The sequence below is a fragment of the Galendromus occidentalis genome, unplaced genomic scaffold (genome assembly GCF_000255335.2).
Source record: "Galendromus occidentalis unplaced genomic scaffold, Mocc_1.1 scf7180000077511, whole genome shotgun sequence".
NCBI classification, from domain to species: domain Eukaryota; kingdom Metazoa; phylum Arthropoda; class Arachnida; order Mesostigmata; family Phytoseiidae; genus Galendromus; species Galendromus occidentalis.
In genome coordinates this window covers 835,064-847,566 of record NW_003805499.1, presented here as the reverse complement: position 1 = coordinate 847,566, position 12,503 = coordinate 835,064, and the positions used below count along the sequence as shown (strand labels likewise).

General features: G+C 51.1%; 2 protein-coding genes across 2 annotated transcripts; one reads left to right on the top strand and one right to left on the bottom strand.

Moving 5' to 3' along the window:
* The first annotated feature begins 898 nt into the window (after window positions 1–898).
* DNAlig3 (DNA ligase 3) lies at window positions 899–5,833 on the top strand. Its single transcript, XM_018640898.2, has 17 exons — window positions 899–1,032; window positions 1,492–1,651; window positions 1,747–1,891; window positions 1,971–2,063; window positions 2,193–2,297; window positions 2,393–2,571; window positions 2,690–2,833; window positions 3,001–3,105; window positions 3,209–3,339; window positions 3,452–3,561; window positions 3,667–3,774; window positions 3,895–4,006; window positions 4,107–4,228; window positions 4,318–4,477; window positions 4,588–4,747; window positions 4,858–5,100; window positions 5,179–5,833. Exons 2-17 carry the CDS (start codon window positions 1,494–1,496, stop codon window positions 5,816–5,818), a joined length of 2,715 nt encoding a protein of 904 aa, XP_018496414.2. The 5' UTR covers window positions 899–1,032; window positions 1,492–1,493; the 3' UTR covers window positions 5,819–5,833.
* Window positions 5,834–10,723: 4,890 nt separating this feature from the next.
* LOC100900321 (sulfotransferase family cytosolic 2B member 1) lies at window positions 10,724–11,883 on the bottom strand. Its single transcript, XM_003746943.2, has 2 exons — window positions 11,253–11,883; window positions 10,724–11,138 (listed from the first exon to the last, which is right to left on the bottom strand). The coding sequence occupies exons 1-2, from the start codon at window positions 11,860–11,862 to the stop codon at window positions 10,831–10,833; spliced, it is 918 nt and encodes a 305-aa protein (XP_003746991.1). The 5' UTR covers window positions 11,863–11,883; the 3' UTR covers window positions 10,724–10,830.
* Window positions 11,884–12,503: the final 620 nt, after the last annotated feature.

Here is a 12,503-nt window from a genome sequence, read left to right as displayed (position 1 = left end):
GTCGCTTTCGCGCGGTTGCTGAGCAATGATGTGAGAAGCTGATGAAAAACTTTAATTAAGAATGCTTTCTGTACAACACAAAGATAGCGATTCCGGAATGAGGGGCCACTTGAGGGTGTTCCCAGACGCAGTCATAGATCGATGCGATCCGGAGAGGGTGAACGAGGTCGCCTTTCAGGTTGATACAGATGAGGAGGAAGACAATTGCAGTCGACGATATATTCTATACCTATAGGTCTTTGATAAACCCTTTCTTTGAGTCGCGTCATCGCGGTTGCTGAGACTTATTAGAGGTTCGGACGAAAGGAACCTGTCGGCCTTCACGAGGGGTTTCAAATGTGGGAGTGAGGATATGAGTTGACGGTACCATCACTCGGATATAAGGTTTTCCCTCGGAAAGCAGGTGAATAGCGATATATTGGGGTACGTTGGGGGAATCGGTATGATAATTCACAAACGTTCCTGATCGATATGGTATGGTCTCCACCGTGTAGCTGAACAGATTCCACGTCATTTGCAAAATGGAATTCCGTAGTCGTCATATATAGGCCGAAGAAATCCAAGTTCGGAAATCAATCCAATTTTCCGATTCCTCTCTTGACTCTCCGATTCAGGGAGTAGTAGAATCCTGGCTATTTCCGCCCTCTCCCTCGAAAAAACTGCCGCCGGCCTCTGTTGTGATGTAAGGTTACCTAGACATGCGCCGTTGATTCAGCGGGTAGAATCCCGGCTGTTTTCACCCTCTCCCTCGGAAAAAATGGCCGCCGGCCTTTGTTGTGATGTAAGATTACCTAGACCCTAATAATCAGTGCTCGTTGCCGAGTCGGCTAGAGGAGAGGGAAGCAGACAGCCCTCTCCAGTGGATTTTCGGCGGAAACAGCTGACGCCACAGAATTCTGGAGTTCTACTCTGTGCGAGTTCGAAAACTGCAGAATATTTGAGTACGATGATTCTCACTATGCGAGGCTCTTCTGAAGTGTGCCGATGATCCCCTGAGAAGTATTCAGCCTCGACGTAATCTCCCCGAAACAGGTGAGGCGGTAATCTAGGCGACAATTCCAGGAATGGAGAGTCTGAGCGACCATGATACTTCGAGTTGCCGGGTCGTCGATTCGTTGCGAGATGCGCTGAGACTCTGTGGAATCGCACCCGAAAGAAGGTCCTGTATCCTCAGGGATTCCGGGAGGAAAAATCTTTACGGCGGCCCACGCGGTTGCACGGATCATTCCGGTGACTTGTTCGGACTTGTGCTGCGAACTACGAAACTGACTTTGTTCTCTCGCTTGCACAAGTGACCACGTAAAGGATACCCTTGAATAGATAGACTCGATGTTATCGTTGCACAATTTATGCTCGACTAGTCTCAGTGGCTTGACCATCAAACGATCAGTGATGATATTCGTTCCCGAGCCTAAGAGTCCTTCGGATCCTGCATTCCCTGAGTTTTTGCCGGGCTAAGAAATACTGAGTGAGTAAACTCTCCACTTGCAGGGATGTCTTCTGAGACCGGGAAGAAATTCTGTGCTGAGTACGCGGCGCGTGGCACGGCAGGCTGTAAGAAATGCAAGACGAAGATCGAAAAAGGACTCCTGCGCATTGGTCGTATCGTACCCAATCCCTTCTCTGATGCAGGAGGGGAAATGAAAGAGTGGCAAGTCATGGACGCGGATTTCCTGCAGATTGCTTCTAATGATCATTTCTTGGAATTTCCGCTCCTGGACGTACCTGATTGCGGAATGCTTCCAGGTTCCACGTAGCCTGTATCTTCGACGTGCTGAGTCGGGCTAGAGCCACCACAAAAGTCGTCGAAGAGGCCGAAGATATTGACGGCTTTTCTGAATTGAAAGTTGAAGACCGGAAGCTCATAAATGAGAAGATCGATGAGTTGCAGGTGGGTGGAATCGCAAGGACTCGAATTTTCAATCCACTGTTCTTTGAGAGCCAAGATTCCAGATAGTTCCAAATCTCAGGAACTCGTTCAGGCGAAAAGAGCGAAGACGAAAGGAACACCCACCAAGCAAAGCCCGAACCCGAAAGCATCCTCGACAAAAAAAGAGAGCACTGTGAGCATCGATTCATATAACGCCGCGCCGCATTGCTTCGAATGATCAGCGTCGAATGCCATTCATAATAATCAGTAATCAGCAAGTGTCGGGAAAAGTATTATTTCCTAACGAATATCCTAAATGAAGGCGGTGGAAAATGCGTCATCGGAGGGGGGAACCGTCGGAACGAACAGGGACTTCGAAAATCATAAGGACAACGCTTTCAAGGAATTCCGACGTCTTTGTGCGAAAGTAAGCCCGTTCACAATCGATTGGAGTATTTCTGCTAGGTATAGCTTAGCCACGAAGTCGGCTCGCTCCTGAACTAGCGACTCTTCATTTTATAGATCTATGCAGAATCTTCTTACAACGCGAAGACTGCCATTGTGCGGGAGTTCCTGAAGAAGGGGAAATCCGGCGTGAAATTTGAGGGGGACACTTACCTGTGGGTCAAGTTCCTCCTCCCCATGGTCAACAAACGCATCTACAATCTTCAGAGCAAACAGCTCTGCAAGCTTTTCGCTCGGTATTTCATTTTTTTGCCATTGATTCCCATCCCGAGGATTTCTTGCCCGAGTCCTGACCCAGACTGGATCACCAAGCCCCACCGGAATTCGATCGCGATAATTCGGTATTTCTTCAAGAATCTTCGGAGGAGATATCCTCGATGCGATGATTGAGCACCTTGAGGCTGGAGATGTCGCCGAGACCATCGCGAACTTCCACGAGACTTCGAAAAAATGCCCGCCTCTCAAGAGCGCAGCCCTCAGCCTACAGCAGGTTGACAGGTGGGGTCTCGGCGAAGGATGGAACGATTGACGGATCATCCTCAAGTCAATGAGTGGTCGGAGAGAGACTGGACGTCGATCATGAGCGCGTTGTGGTCACGCCTGATCGACTTTTGTTCATCCCCTTCCTGTCTTAAATTGAGATCCTTTCGAAATCGTCTCCGCAGGTTCCTCGAAGAATTGTCCCCGATGACCCGTGAAGATGATCAAATTGAGATTCTTGAGAAAATCGCGTCGAAATGCACTGCGAACGACCTCAAAATGATAATACGGTTCGTACTGTTGCTCAAACCGATCGATCAAATCGTAGGAACATGTTCGAAGTCTGTAGGGCACCGACCTCGCTGCTCAACCCGGCATATTTTCTCCGTGTAGTCTGATCAAGCACGACATCAGAATCAATGCGGGTCCGAAGCATATACTGGAGGCCCTGAATCCCGCAGCCTACGAAGCATTCCAAGCATCTCTAGACCTCCAAGAAGTGGTTCGAAAGAGTCTTGCTGAAGGCGAGTTGAGCTCACGTCGTATCGTACCTACCATCTTGCGTCCCTGTTCATGATCCTTATGAGCTGTATCCGAATTCGCGTCAGATATTTATCGAGCTCTTGTTCCTACTAGATTTCGGTACTGATGTTCTGGATGTTGGAATCAAGGTTTGCACCCCGGTCCGACCCATGCTCGCGGAGCCGTGTCGGTCGGTAGACTTCGCCTTCAAAAGATGTCCGAAGGTAAGACCGCCTTGGGAAGTCCTCGAGTGAGCCTTAGTGGGGGTTGATCGATATTACTCCTGTTGTCATTCTCCCTTACCATTGGAGAATCACTTGATTCCACAGGGGATGTTCACCGAAGTCAAATACGACGGCGAGCGCGTACAACTCCATAAGCAAGGGGACAAGTTCCTGTATTTTTCACGGAGTTTGAAACCCGTAGTCGATCACAAGGTGAGTCGCTGTAGCCAAGTCGCACCCCATCGATGCCCTGCGACTGTGAAGGTGTACAAGACAGTATTGTGTAAGAGCTCTGAGAAATTTCATTAGGTTGAGGAAACTTGGTGGTTGCAGGTCAAACATTTCAAGCAGTATATCCCGAAGGCTTTCACGCAAGGTGATTCCTTGATCATAGACGGAGAAATACTCCTTGTGAACACGAAAACGAATGAAATCCTACCCTTCGGTGAGAGATTCCGGTCGATTAGCGAGTCGTACTGTCCTTAACGCATATGACCTAGCAGCTCTTCGACGCGAAGTCTTCTTCAAGCTTTTTTCGCCCCCAGGTACTTTGGGAAAACACAAGAAAGCGCAGTTCGAAGAAGCATCGGTGTGCCTGTTCGTCTTCGATTGCCTCTTGTACAATGGGAAGAGTCTTTTGGACGTCCCGCTCTGCGAACGTCGCGAGGTGAGAATTTTGCGGATCACTCTCATGATTTTATCATCATGCGGCTTGCGAGCTCGTTCCGAGAGAATTCATGTTCAGAAGCTTCACAGATTCTCCGGAAAAATATGAGAGAGATCAAGCACCACGTTATGCTGTCCGATATGGAAATCGTCAAGAGTCCCAGCAGACTAAAGACAAAAATCGAAGACGCAATCAACACAGGTCTGGAAGGTTTAGTTCTCAAGGATCCTCAGAGCAAATACGAACCAGGTGAGAATGCCATCGGTGAAGATAAATTTCCCCTCCTCCCGGGGATCTTCTTAGACGATGAGGACTCGGGTGATCACGTGATCAACCTATGCTTCTTCCCGAGCTTCCAGGAAAACGCCATTGGATGAAAGTCAAGAAAGACTACCTGCAAGACGGTGCCATGGCAGACTCCGCAGATCTCGTCGTTGTGGGCGCCTACTTCGGGACGGGGAAGAAGGGTGGGAAGATGTCAATTTTCCTCATGGGTTGTTTGAACGAGAAGACCAAGAGGTTAGATTCCGTATCAATCAGGATTGAGCTCGAGAACAATCGCGGACGACATCAATTCAATTCGGAAATGTGCGGAAATCGGATTAATTCATGTGACACATCCCATCCAGATGGGTAACCGTGACCAAAGTTCACACTGGACACGACGATCAAACTCTTGAGAATCTTCAGAGAGAACTGAAGATGAAGAAGATTTCCAAGAACTGGGAACTAGTCCCAGACTGGCTCGATGTGAAATCGCAGCTTACGCCGGATTTCGTAGCTATTGATCCATTCGAGAGTCAGGTCTGGGAGATCACGGGGGCCGAGTTCAGCAAGGCCGAAGGTCATACCGCGAACGGAATCTCAATACGGTGAGCTTTCAGTCGCGAATATTGGTGAGCTCATCGTCGATGTTCTGGCGTGTTCTCACCGGTCACGTCCGATTCCAGATTTCCCCGAGTGACAAGGATTCGGGACGACAAACTTCCCAAAGACGCGACAACTCTGGCAGAGCTAGAGAACCTGTTCAAAACGTCGAAAGAGCAAGTCCTGGAGCTCGACGAAGATGTAGGAGACCGAGGCACGGGAGGAGATAGCGATGCCGAACCGGAAGATCGCGGCCTTTGCGAGATCGACGATGAAGGGAATTGCGAGGACGAAGTGGATGAAAAACCTCCTGCTCCGAGCGAAAAAAGAAAACGGAAAGTCTCACCCATAGATATACTCAGTGACGTGGAATCCGACTCGTCTGACATCGTCGCTCAGTCAACTTCCTCGCGGAAGAAAATCAAGACCGAAACGGATCTCTTCGAATCTCAGAAATACGAGCCCAAGCCCACTAAGGGACGGGGTAGGCTCCCCCCGTGTAATTTGCCGGATGTTTTCACTGGTGTCGTCATAGAGGGACTTCCTGGCGAGCCATACAAATACGGAAATCTACGGAGGTATTTCATAGCATATGGAGGCACATTCAGCGAATCCGGAATCACACATCGGATTGGCACGACGAAGAATACCACCAAAGTCGAGTGGCTTTTAGAATCTGTGAAGCGAAGGCGATTACTCGACGAAGAACCTTTCAGAAATTAAAGCTTTCATGTTTTGAATTTGTGTTCGGGCCCTCTTCTATGTCAGAGAGCTTCGCCAGTAGACTCGTGTGCTGAGCTTGTCAAGCGCTTTCCTTGTATCTGGGCGGAATTTTCATTGGTCTCATCGAGTTTACAGCCTTGTCGAGTCGAGAGATTGCAGCTCATTGGTCTCGAGGAAAATTCCGAACCGGAATGACGTCATTCATATCTAAGGGCTTCTTTCTCGATGCTTGGAGAAGGACATCCGCCGAGACGGTCCACGGCCTAGCGGTGCGAATGGGGTGCTGGGACTGAACGCTTCCTTCTCGATTCGTCAAAGGAAACCATCGGGAGTAGATCCTAACGTCCGACGAGCGCACACTGTACTGTGATCCTGGTATACCTTTATTCAGCTCGTTCCTCCAGCATAATAAACTGCACGGGACCTTCGGCTCTCGAGTTCACGTCACCCAGAGGGGAAAGGAACGTCGGAGTCGAATTTCGGAGGAGAACGTGTCTCGGTGCGGGGAAACGATGAGCATCGATTTCGGAAGTAATCGCGTATCGAACCGGGTTTCCCCGAGAACTCAATCATTCTCTCCACATCAGAGAGCTGTGTTCCGACCTAAGACAGAGCGCGAACAGTTTCTGGAGCCATAAAAACTGAGCTGCGGCCTCAAGTCGTATAATTTTTTTAGAAACGAGGCACAAGTTTCGGTTCAAATGGAAGCGAACTCCTTGAGCACTCAAACAGCGCTCATGGCTCGCAAAAGGCAAGAACGAAAAAGAAAGAAACGTTTCGGGGTTGGTGTGCTCTTTCAGAAGAAGAGGTGGGGGAGTAAAGAGAGCGCCATTAAGAGAGAAAAGCATTCATCATAAAACATCTTCCCAGACAGCTCGGTGCGGGATGCGACCCTCGACCGGCTGATGCGGAGCTCAAGGAGAAATTGATTCACCCAAGCCCGCTCTTTCAAATCCGAAGTATTCGCGATGTGAAAGTCGCTGCCGATTCTTTGGTCGCTCGGGAACACCGCGAAGAACTCGAGTCGAAAGGGCAATAGCGCTTCAATTGCATAGGAGGGTCGAGGCGGAGGAGGGGGTTGGAGGTTAAAGTGGGAATAAATGCATTTTTTTCCCTTTTACTCCTTTGCTGCCATATCTCGTTGTCGGCGGCCACGGAGTCCGCCGAGTTCTCACTGATCCTGCAGGCCTCTCACTTGGCTGCTTCCTGAGTGCTTCACTTACACAGAAGAACAGAATTCATTCAACCAATCCGTCGGCCGACAGCATACCCACGAAGTGATGTCCTGCTTCCATGTCAAGACGATGTTCTCAGAGGAATCGACGCTTGCCGATAGCTATTTTTCCTCCATGCTCAACTACAAGGCCCCGGATCAAGGACGAAAGTGACCAGGGGAAAAATAAAATCTTGCAAGTCTCCGCAGCTGAATTCAATCTATTGCGAAGCATCATCGAGTGTAGAACAAGCGAATTGCCAGACGAGCCCTGGTGCGAGCGATGTTGTATGTAGTGAGCGAGCGAACCCACCACTGAGCCGCAGAGTTATCGGGCATTCCCCTCGAATCTCGGCGAACGCTATGAGCAATCAGCTCCTTCTTGGTCCTCCCTGTGAACAAGCGAGCCGACCACAATGTCCGACAGGGATAAAATGACCGTTGCTTTGGCCGAGAAGGACAAGTAGGAGGTGGAGAATCAGCGGGAGGAACGCTGGCGAGGGATCAGAGAGCGCTAGGAGAACGGAGGCAAGAGAAACACTCAAGCTGATTTCATTTGGTTGAGGCCTGGTTGAACACTCTTTTGGTGGACTGACTCGGTTCGCTCATGCCTGGACGATGTCGCCCTTCGCTCGTTTGATAATAATGATCACTCACGAGCGAACGGGCATTCAAATAGCAGAACGACGATCCAAAGAGAGCGGGTGGACCGCTCTCCGAAGAGCTCCTCGCGGGTCTGTAGCGGCGCGCTACACTTGATTAAAGTTGGAGGAGAACGCGACAGCTATCACAATTGATCCGATCATCGGGTCCGATCATCCGTCTGACCATCCACCCCGACAATCAGACTGCGCTACCAACTAAAGGCTTCTCTGGATCGGTGTATGTCGCGGTCGTTTTCGATTCTTGCTGACGACTTCATTTGATGAGCTCTTGCAATCTGGCTTCTGAGGCAGAAACAAAGTTTGTGAGCGACAGTCCGATTGAGACCATATGCTGAAGAGTCGAGAAGTTGTTCCGCGATCGATTGATCGGGGTTAGTGACTGTTTTTCGCGCTTACCGACCGCCAAGATCGATCCGCGATGAGCTTCTGACGCTGTTTGCCGGAGACGTCCGCTTGTGGTTCAGCACCAGAATTCCAGGACTTCGGTCACGACTCCTGACAGATCGTCTGATGGTGAAGCTCGTTGTCGAGTCACTCACCAAACGTCCTATGGACATTCTCCCTGAATCGAGAGCCTCCCGCTCTCCAAGAATCGAGTATCAGACTGATTTTCCGGAAAATTCCGAGGATTCCCCTCCGGAAGAACTCGGGACATCTGGGTAGAGTGAATCACGTGAGCGTTTTCCCATTCCGTCCACTGGCGGGGCGACAAATTTCTCTCGAGATGACAGGTGATCGTATGACCTGAGCTCGATTGGTCGGAGATCCGTCCGGGAATCGCTCTGTGCTCTTTTGTATTGATATTCAGAATCTGCTCGGCTCATGAGTCGTGACAAATCACTCTGTTAACCAGGCCTGGGCACTGACATCGTAGCGACACAGGTCGCGGATGCAGTTGATAGCAGGCAAGCGATCGCTTACCCAGATCAAGCGGCCGTCGGAGGAGCTTATTCTTGAGGGAAGAAGAGGTGCACCACCATCATCATCATCCCGATCGCGATCTCCGCGGTTGTTGTCACCGTAATGACCGAGAGAAAAAAGATGGAAAAAGTCTTTCGATCTTTTGTTGGTTCCTCGCGTCACCGACGGCTCGTGCCGCCCCTTGGCAAGCTGCGCACCCTTCTCGGAGGGAGACGTGTACTTTGAATTGCCAAACGAGCTTTTAAGCGCGGACACAGCTGGTCGGAGATTAGCGCTGAAGCCAGCCAACAATCTAGCAAGCCTGCCGCCCAGCCACCCAGCCAGCAGGCGAGTCAGTCAGTCAGTCAGCGATTCGGCGAGCAATCCAGTCGCAAGCTCCGCCGCCACCCTGGTGCCGTGGAGCCAGCGCTTCCACAACTGCTCCGGCGATATGATGAGGGAGAAGGACAGCCCGGACCGCCGAAAGGCCGGCCGGCCAGCCAGCACGCCACCCCAACAGTGGGCCAGACTCCCCACCGGGAAAAACTCGTTTAGCCATCCATCCCTTCTCGGCTCGCCCCCGATCCATTCCCGAGTTGCCTCCCTGTCCCCGCTCCTCTGCCTTCTCCCTGCCGCACACCGCTAGATCCAGCAAACAGTCTCTCCCCAATCCAGCAAACAGTTCCATCGAAGGGCCGTGAATGTCTGCGTTCGCTGGTAGCGGCCCTCAAGCTAGCCTCCCCGCCCCCAGCTCCGAGACCCGCGGAAGTCCTGATCGTCGGTGATCTTCATGGTCAGACGTTCCGTTTTCCTTAGTAGTGAGGCCCTCACTGGACATTCGAGCCGTCCTGGCCACCCAGATCCGAGTCGATGTCTCCATCGTCGAACCCGGTCCAGACTTTTGGACCGGCAGTAGCGCTCGAGAGCGCGGCGATGACCAAGTACCTGTTGGGTACTCTATTGAGTCCCGATAAGAGATTGGAGAGTTGTGAGAAGCGTCCACGGCGACACCGACGCGGACACGTTTTCGTACCGTCAAAAGTCAAGTCTCATCTCAATCTCCGTCTTTCGTCGAGACAACGAATCATAACAGCCATAAACTCGCCGTCAGAATATCATTCGTCATATCGTTGGTGACGTTTTGAATTCCAGGATAGCCCGCTGCCGCATCACAGATACAGGACCTTGTTGTTGAGAGCACTCCAGCGTGAGGGAATGCAGTACCGGTAGCCACCGATGTTTCCAATCCGATCGTGAGAGTGATTGGCTACGTCCGATCTTTGTCGCGATATCGTAACTTATTCGGGTAGATTTGGTCTTGTTCTCCGATGTATGTATCCGTGCTTGTATGCGCTCCCTCGTCGAGTGTGCTCGCCGAGCCATGAGGACCCAACTCATTTCTTAATAGAGGCTCGTCGTCGTTGACGAGCAGCAATCATGATTCAGCCTTGCACAGAGAGAGTGGAGGCAATGGCGTTTGTGGCAGCAGCCGGGGGCCAATAAGAGTCGATAGCGGTATTGCGATCATATGAGCAAGCGAAGTAACGAACCAGTCGGCTTATTCATGAAAAGTACTATTTTTTCCGCTGCGAACGGCGGACAGCGATTAGATACGATCGCCGCTGTTGCTAGCACCCCTTCAGGGGGAAGAGAAAGGAGATGGCTAATCGTCTGGCCAGATGACCCGAGAATCAGCATCAACCATTATGCGATAGTATTCGGCAAGAATTGTATCGATTCATTTGAGTCCGTCGGCTCTCTTGCGCGCCGCCTCGGGCAACCGCTCGGGGCTTTTGTTCTACGCAGCTACTTGACTAAGGCAGGGAGGGAAAGGCACGGCGAGGCTCGCATATGAGCCTTCGTCGGTAAAGAGCAACATGTGTAGGTATCTCAGTCTCGAATAACAGCTGGCGAAAGAGAACAATGAGAACCAGGGTCCGCTCCGAGTATGCGTAAGGTGGAGTTGAAAATAATCATCGCCCATGGAAACTGCGAAGTCGTAGCTCCTCAGTACTCCTCAGTACTCCTCGAACGAATTCGGGAGAGAGACCGGCAAACCTCGGTGAGGATTCAGCCGCCTCGTTGTATAGGTACAGTGATCATCGTGGATAGAGAGACCCGCTGGTCAGGCTTTTGGCATTGAAGATTTATTCGAATAGTTGAGTTGATTGACTTAATAATACACAGGTGCGGGGATTCCCCAGCCGTAAAACCGTTTTTCACGTGTCTAGAGATCACTGCTCACAGATGAGATGGTTTCTCCCGTCAGCGTGCCGTTTCCAGAGTGCTTGGACACCTTCGGGCATCGCGGCCATCCTGGCGTCGAGCTCTTCGACCATCTGAGTTGTGAGATGGTTTTTCCAGTCTCCTACTTCTCCTTTTCTGGCGAACGCAACCGGCGGAGGAGGAAGGAATTTTCCGTCCTTTGTGTAAGCTTCGAGCAATCGCTTGTTTGCGGTACTCGTCGCTGAGACCGAGTCGTATTTCGTGGTGCAGTTGGCCCGAACTTTTCGGATGTCGCTCTCGTCGATTATTTCAGCCACTGCGGGAGAAATAGATTTCTATCATGGTGATGCTTCATGAAGCCGGGAGATATCGAATAGCTAGCCCAAGAGATAGAAAGCCGAAGACGATAGAGATGCTTCGCAGTACATACCCCTCTGGTCGGTCAGCGGGACGTCGAGGAACGAGGCGATCTTCTTGACGGCCGCAGACTTGTCTTGATGAATTCCTTCGTACGTCAAGAGCAGGGTGTTTTGAGGGGATCGTATACTCAACCAGTAGTAATCCAACAGAGCTCTGAAGTAGCAACCGTACTCGATGCGACCGGCAATGAACTCGTCGTAGAAATGTTCGATCGTGCCGTCACTGTAATCGTAGAGCTCGATGTTTTTCGTGTGGTGGAACAAGGACACCAAGACGTCCTTCGGATCTCGGACAACCATCACGTATCGAGCCTTGGAGTTCCAGGGAAGAAGCGCTACCGGCAAGTGCGATTGGATGACGTTCCGGAGGCCGACTCCTCGGTGGCATTCGTTCACGGCGGCGGGACCGTACATTTCGAGGTAGTTCGGGGGAACTTTGGCGTTGGCTCCCTGGAGGATATGGTTGACAATGGTTGAGGCCCAATGCGTTCCCGATTTCTGGTAGGTGACGATGAAGATGTCATCATCTCTGGGCTGGTATGCGATAGCTTCTTTGAAAGGTTTCTCGAGCACACCTGGAGGAACCCGACATCCCTCGTGAATTCGGTGGAAAGGTCGCATTGTGTTTCGGCCTGTCTGCGTGCGATGGCCTCCTTCTGGTCACAAGCGGTTTTATAGCGACTGACGACGATTAGAGGATGAGGAGAGGACCGCCAATGGAGCTACACTTCGCAGCATAAAGATAAGGTGTAAGACAACTTTTCCCTCGGAAATCAGTTGATCGCTAGGAATTCCTCCGCCGGAGAGCACCTGTCGCCCGATTACACTTCGATAAGGATAGATGCGAGGAAATTCGTGATTGACAGGAGTCCTCCTCTCGCGGGCTGCACCTAACCCCGGCTCGCTCACTCTCAAGCCTGATATCGATTCCGATCTTGCTCCCCCGTATCTGTATTCGGAGATAGTAGCCAACACTGGATACGTGGGACGCTGATTCTCCAGACCCTCGCATCATCGTAATCATCATCATCATCGGTGACTCTGATCCCCCGCGATGGAACCTGAAACTAATTTCCGATCGAGAACCGGATACCTTATTCGATCACTCAACATTACAGGAACTGAATCGAGGGACTAAGGTCGATGGTAAATGGAGGTATACATCCTTTATGGGGAACTCGGCCCAACGTCCGAGATCTGGCCTTGAGGTGACGAGAGTATTCGCTCATCGTGGCGTGGAAGCTGAAGGAATCTATGCACCC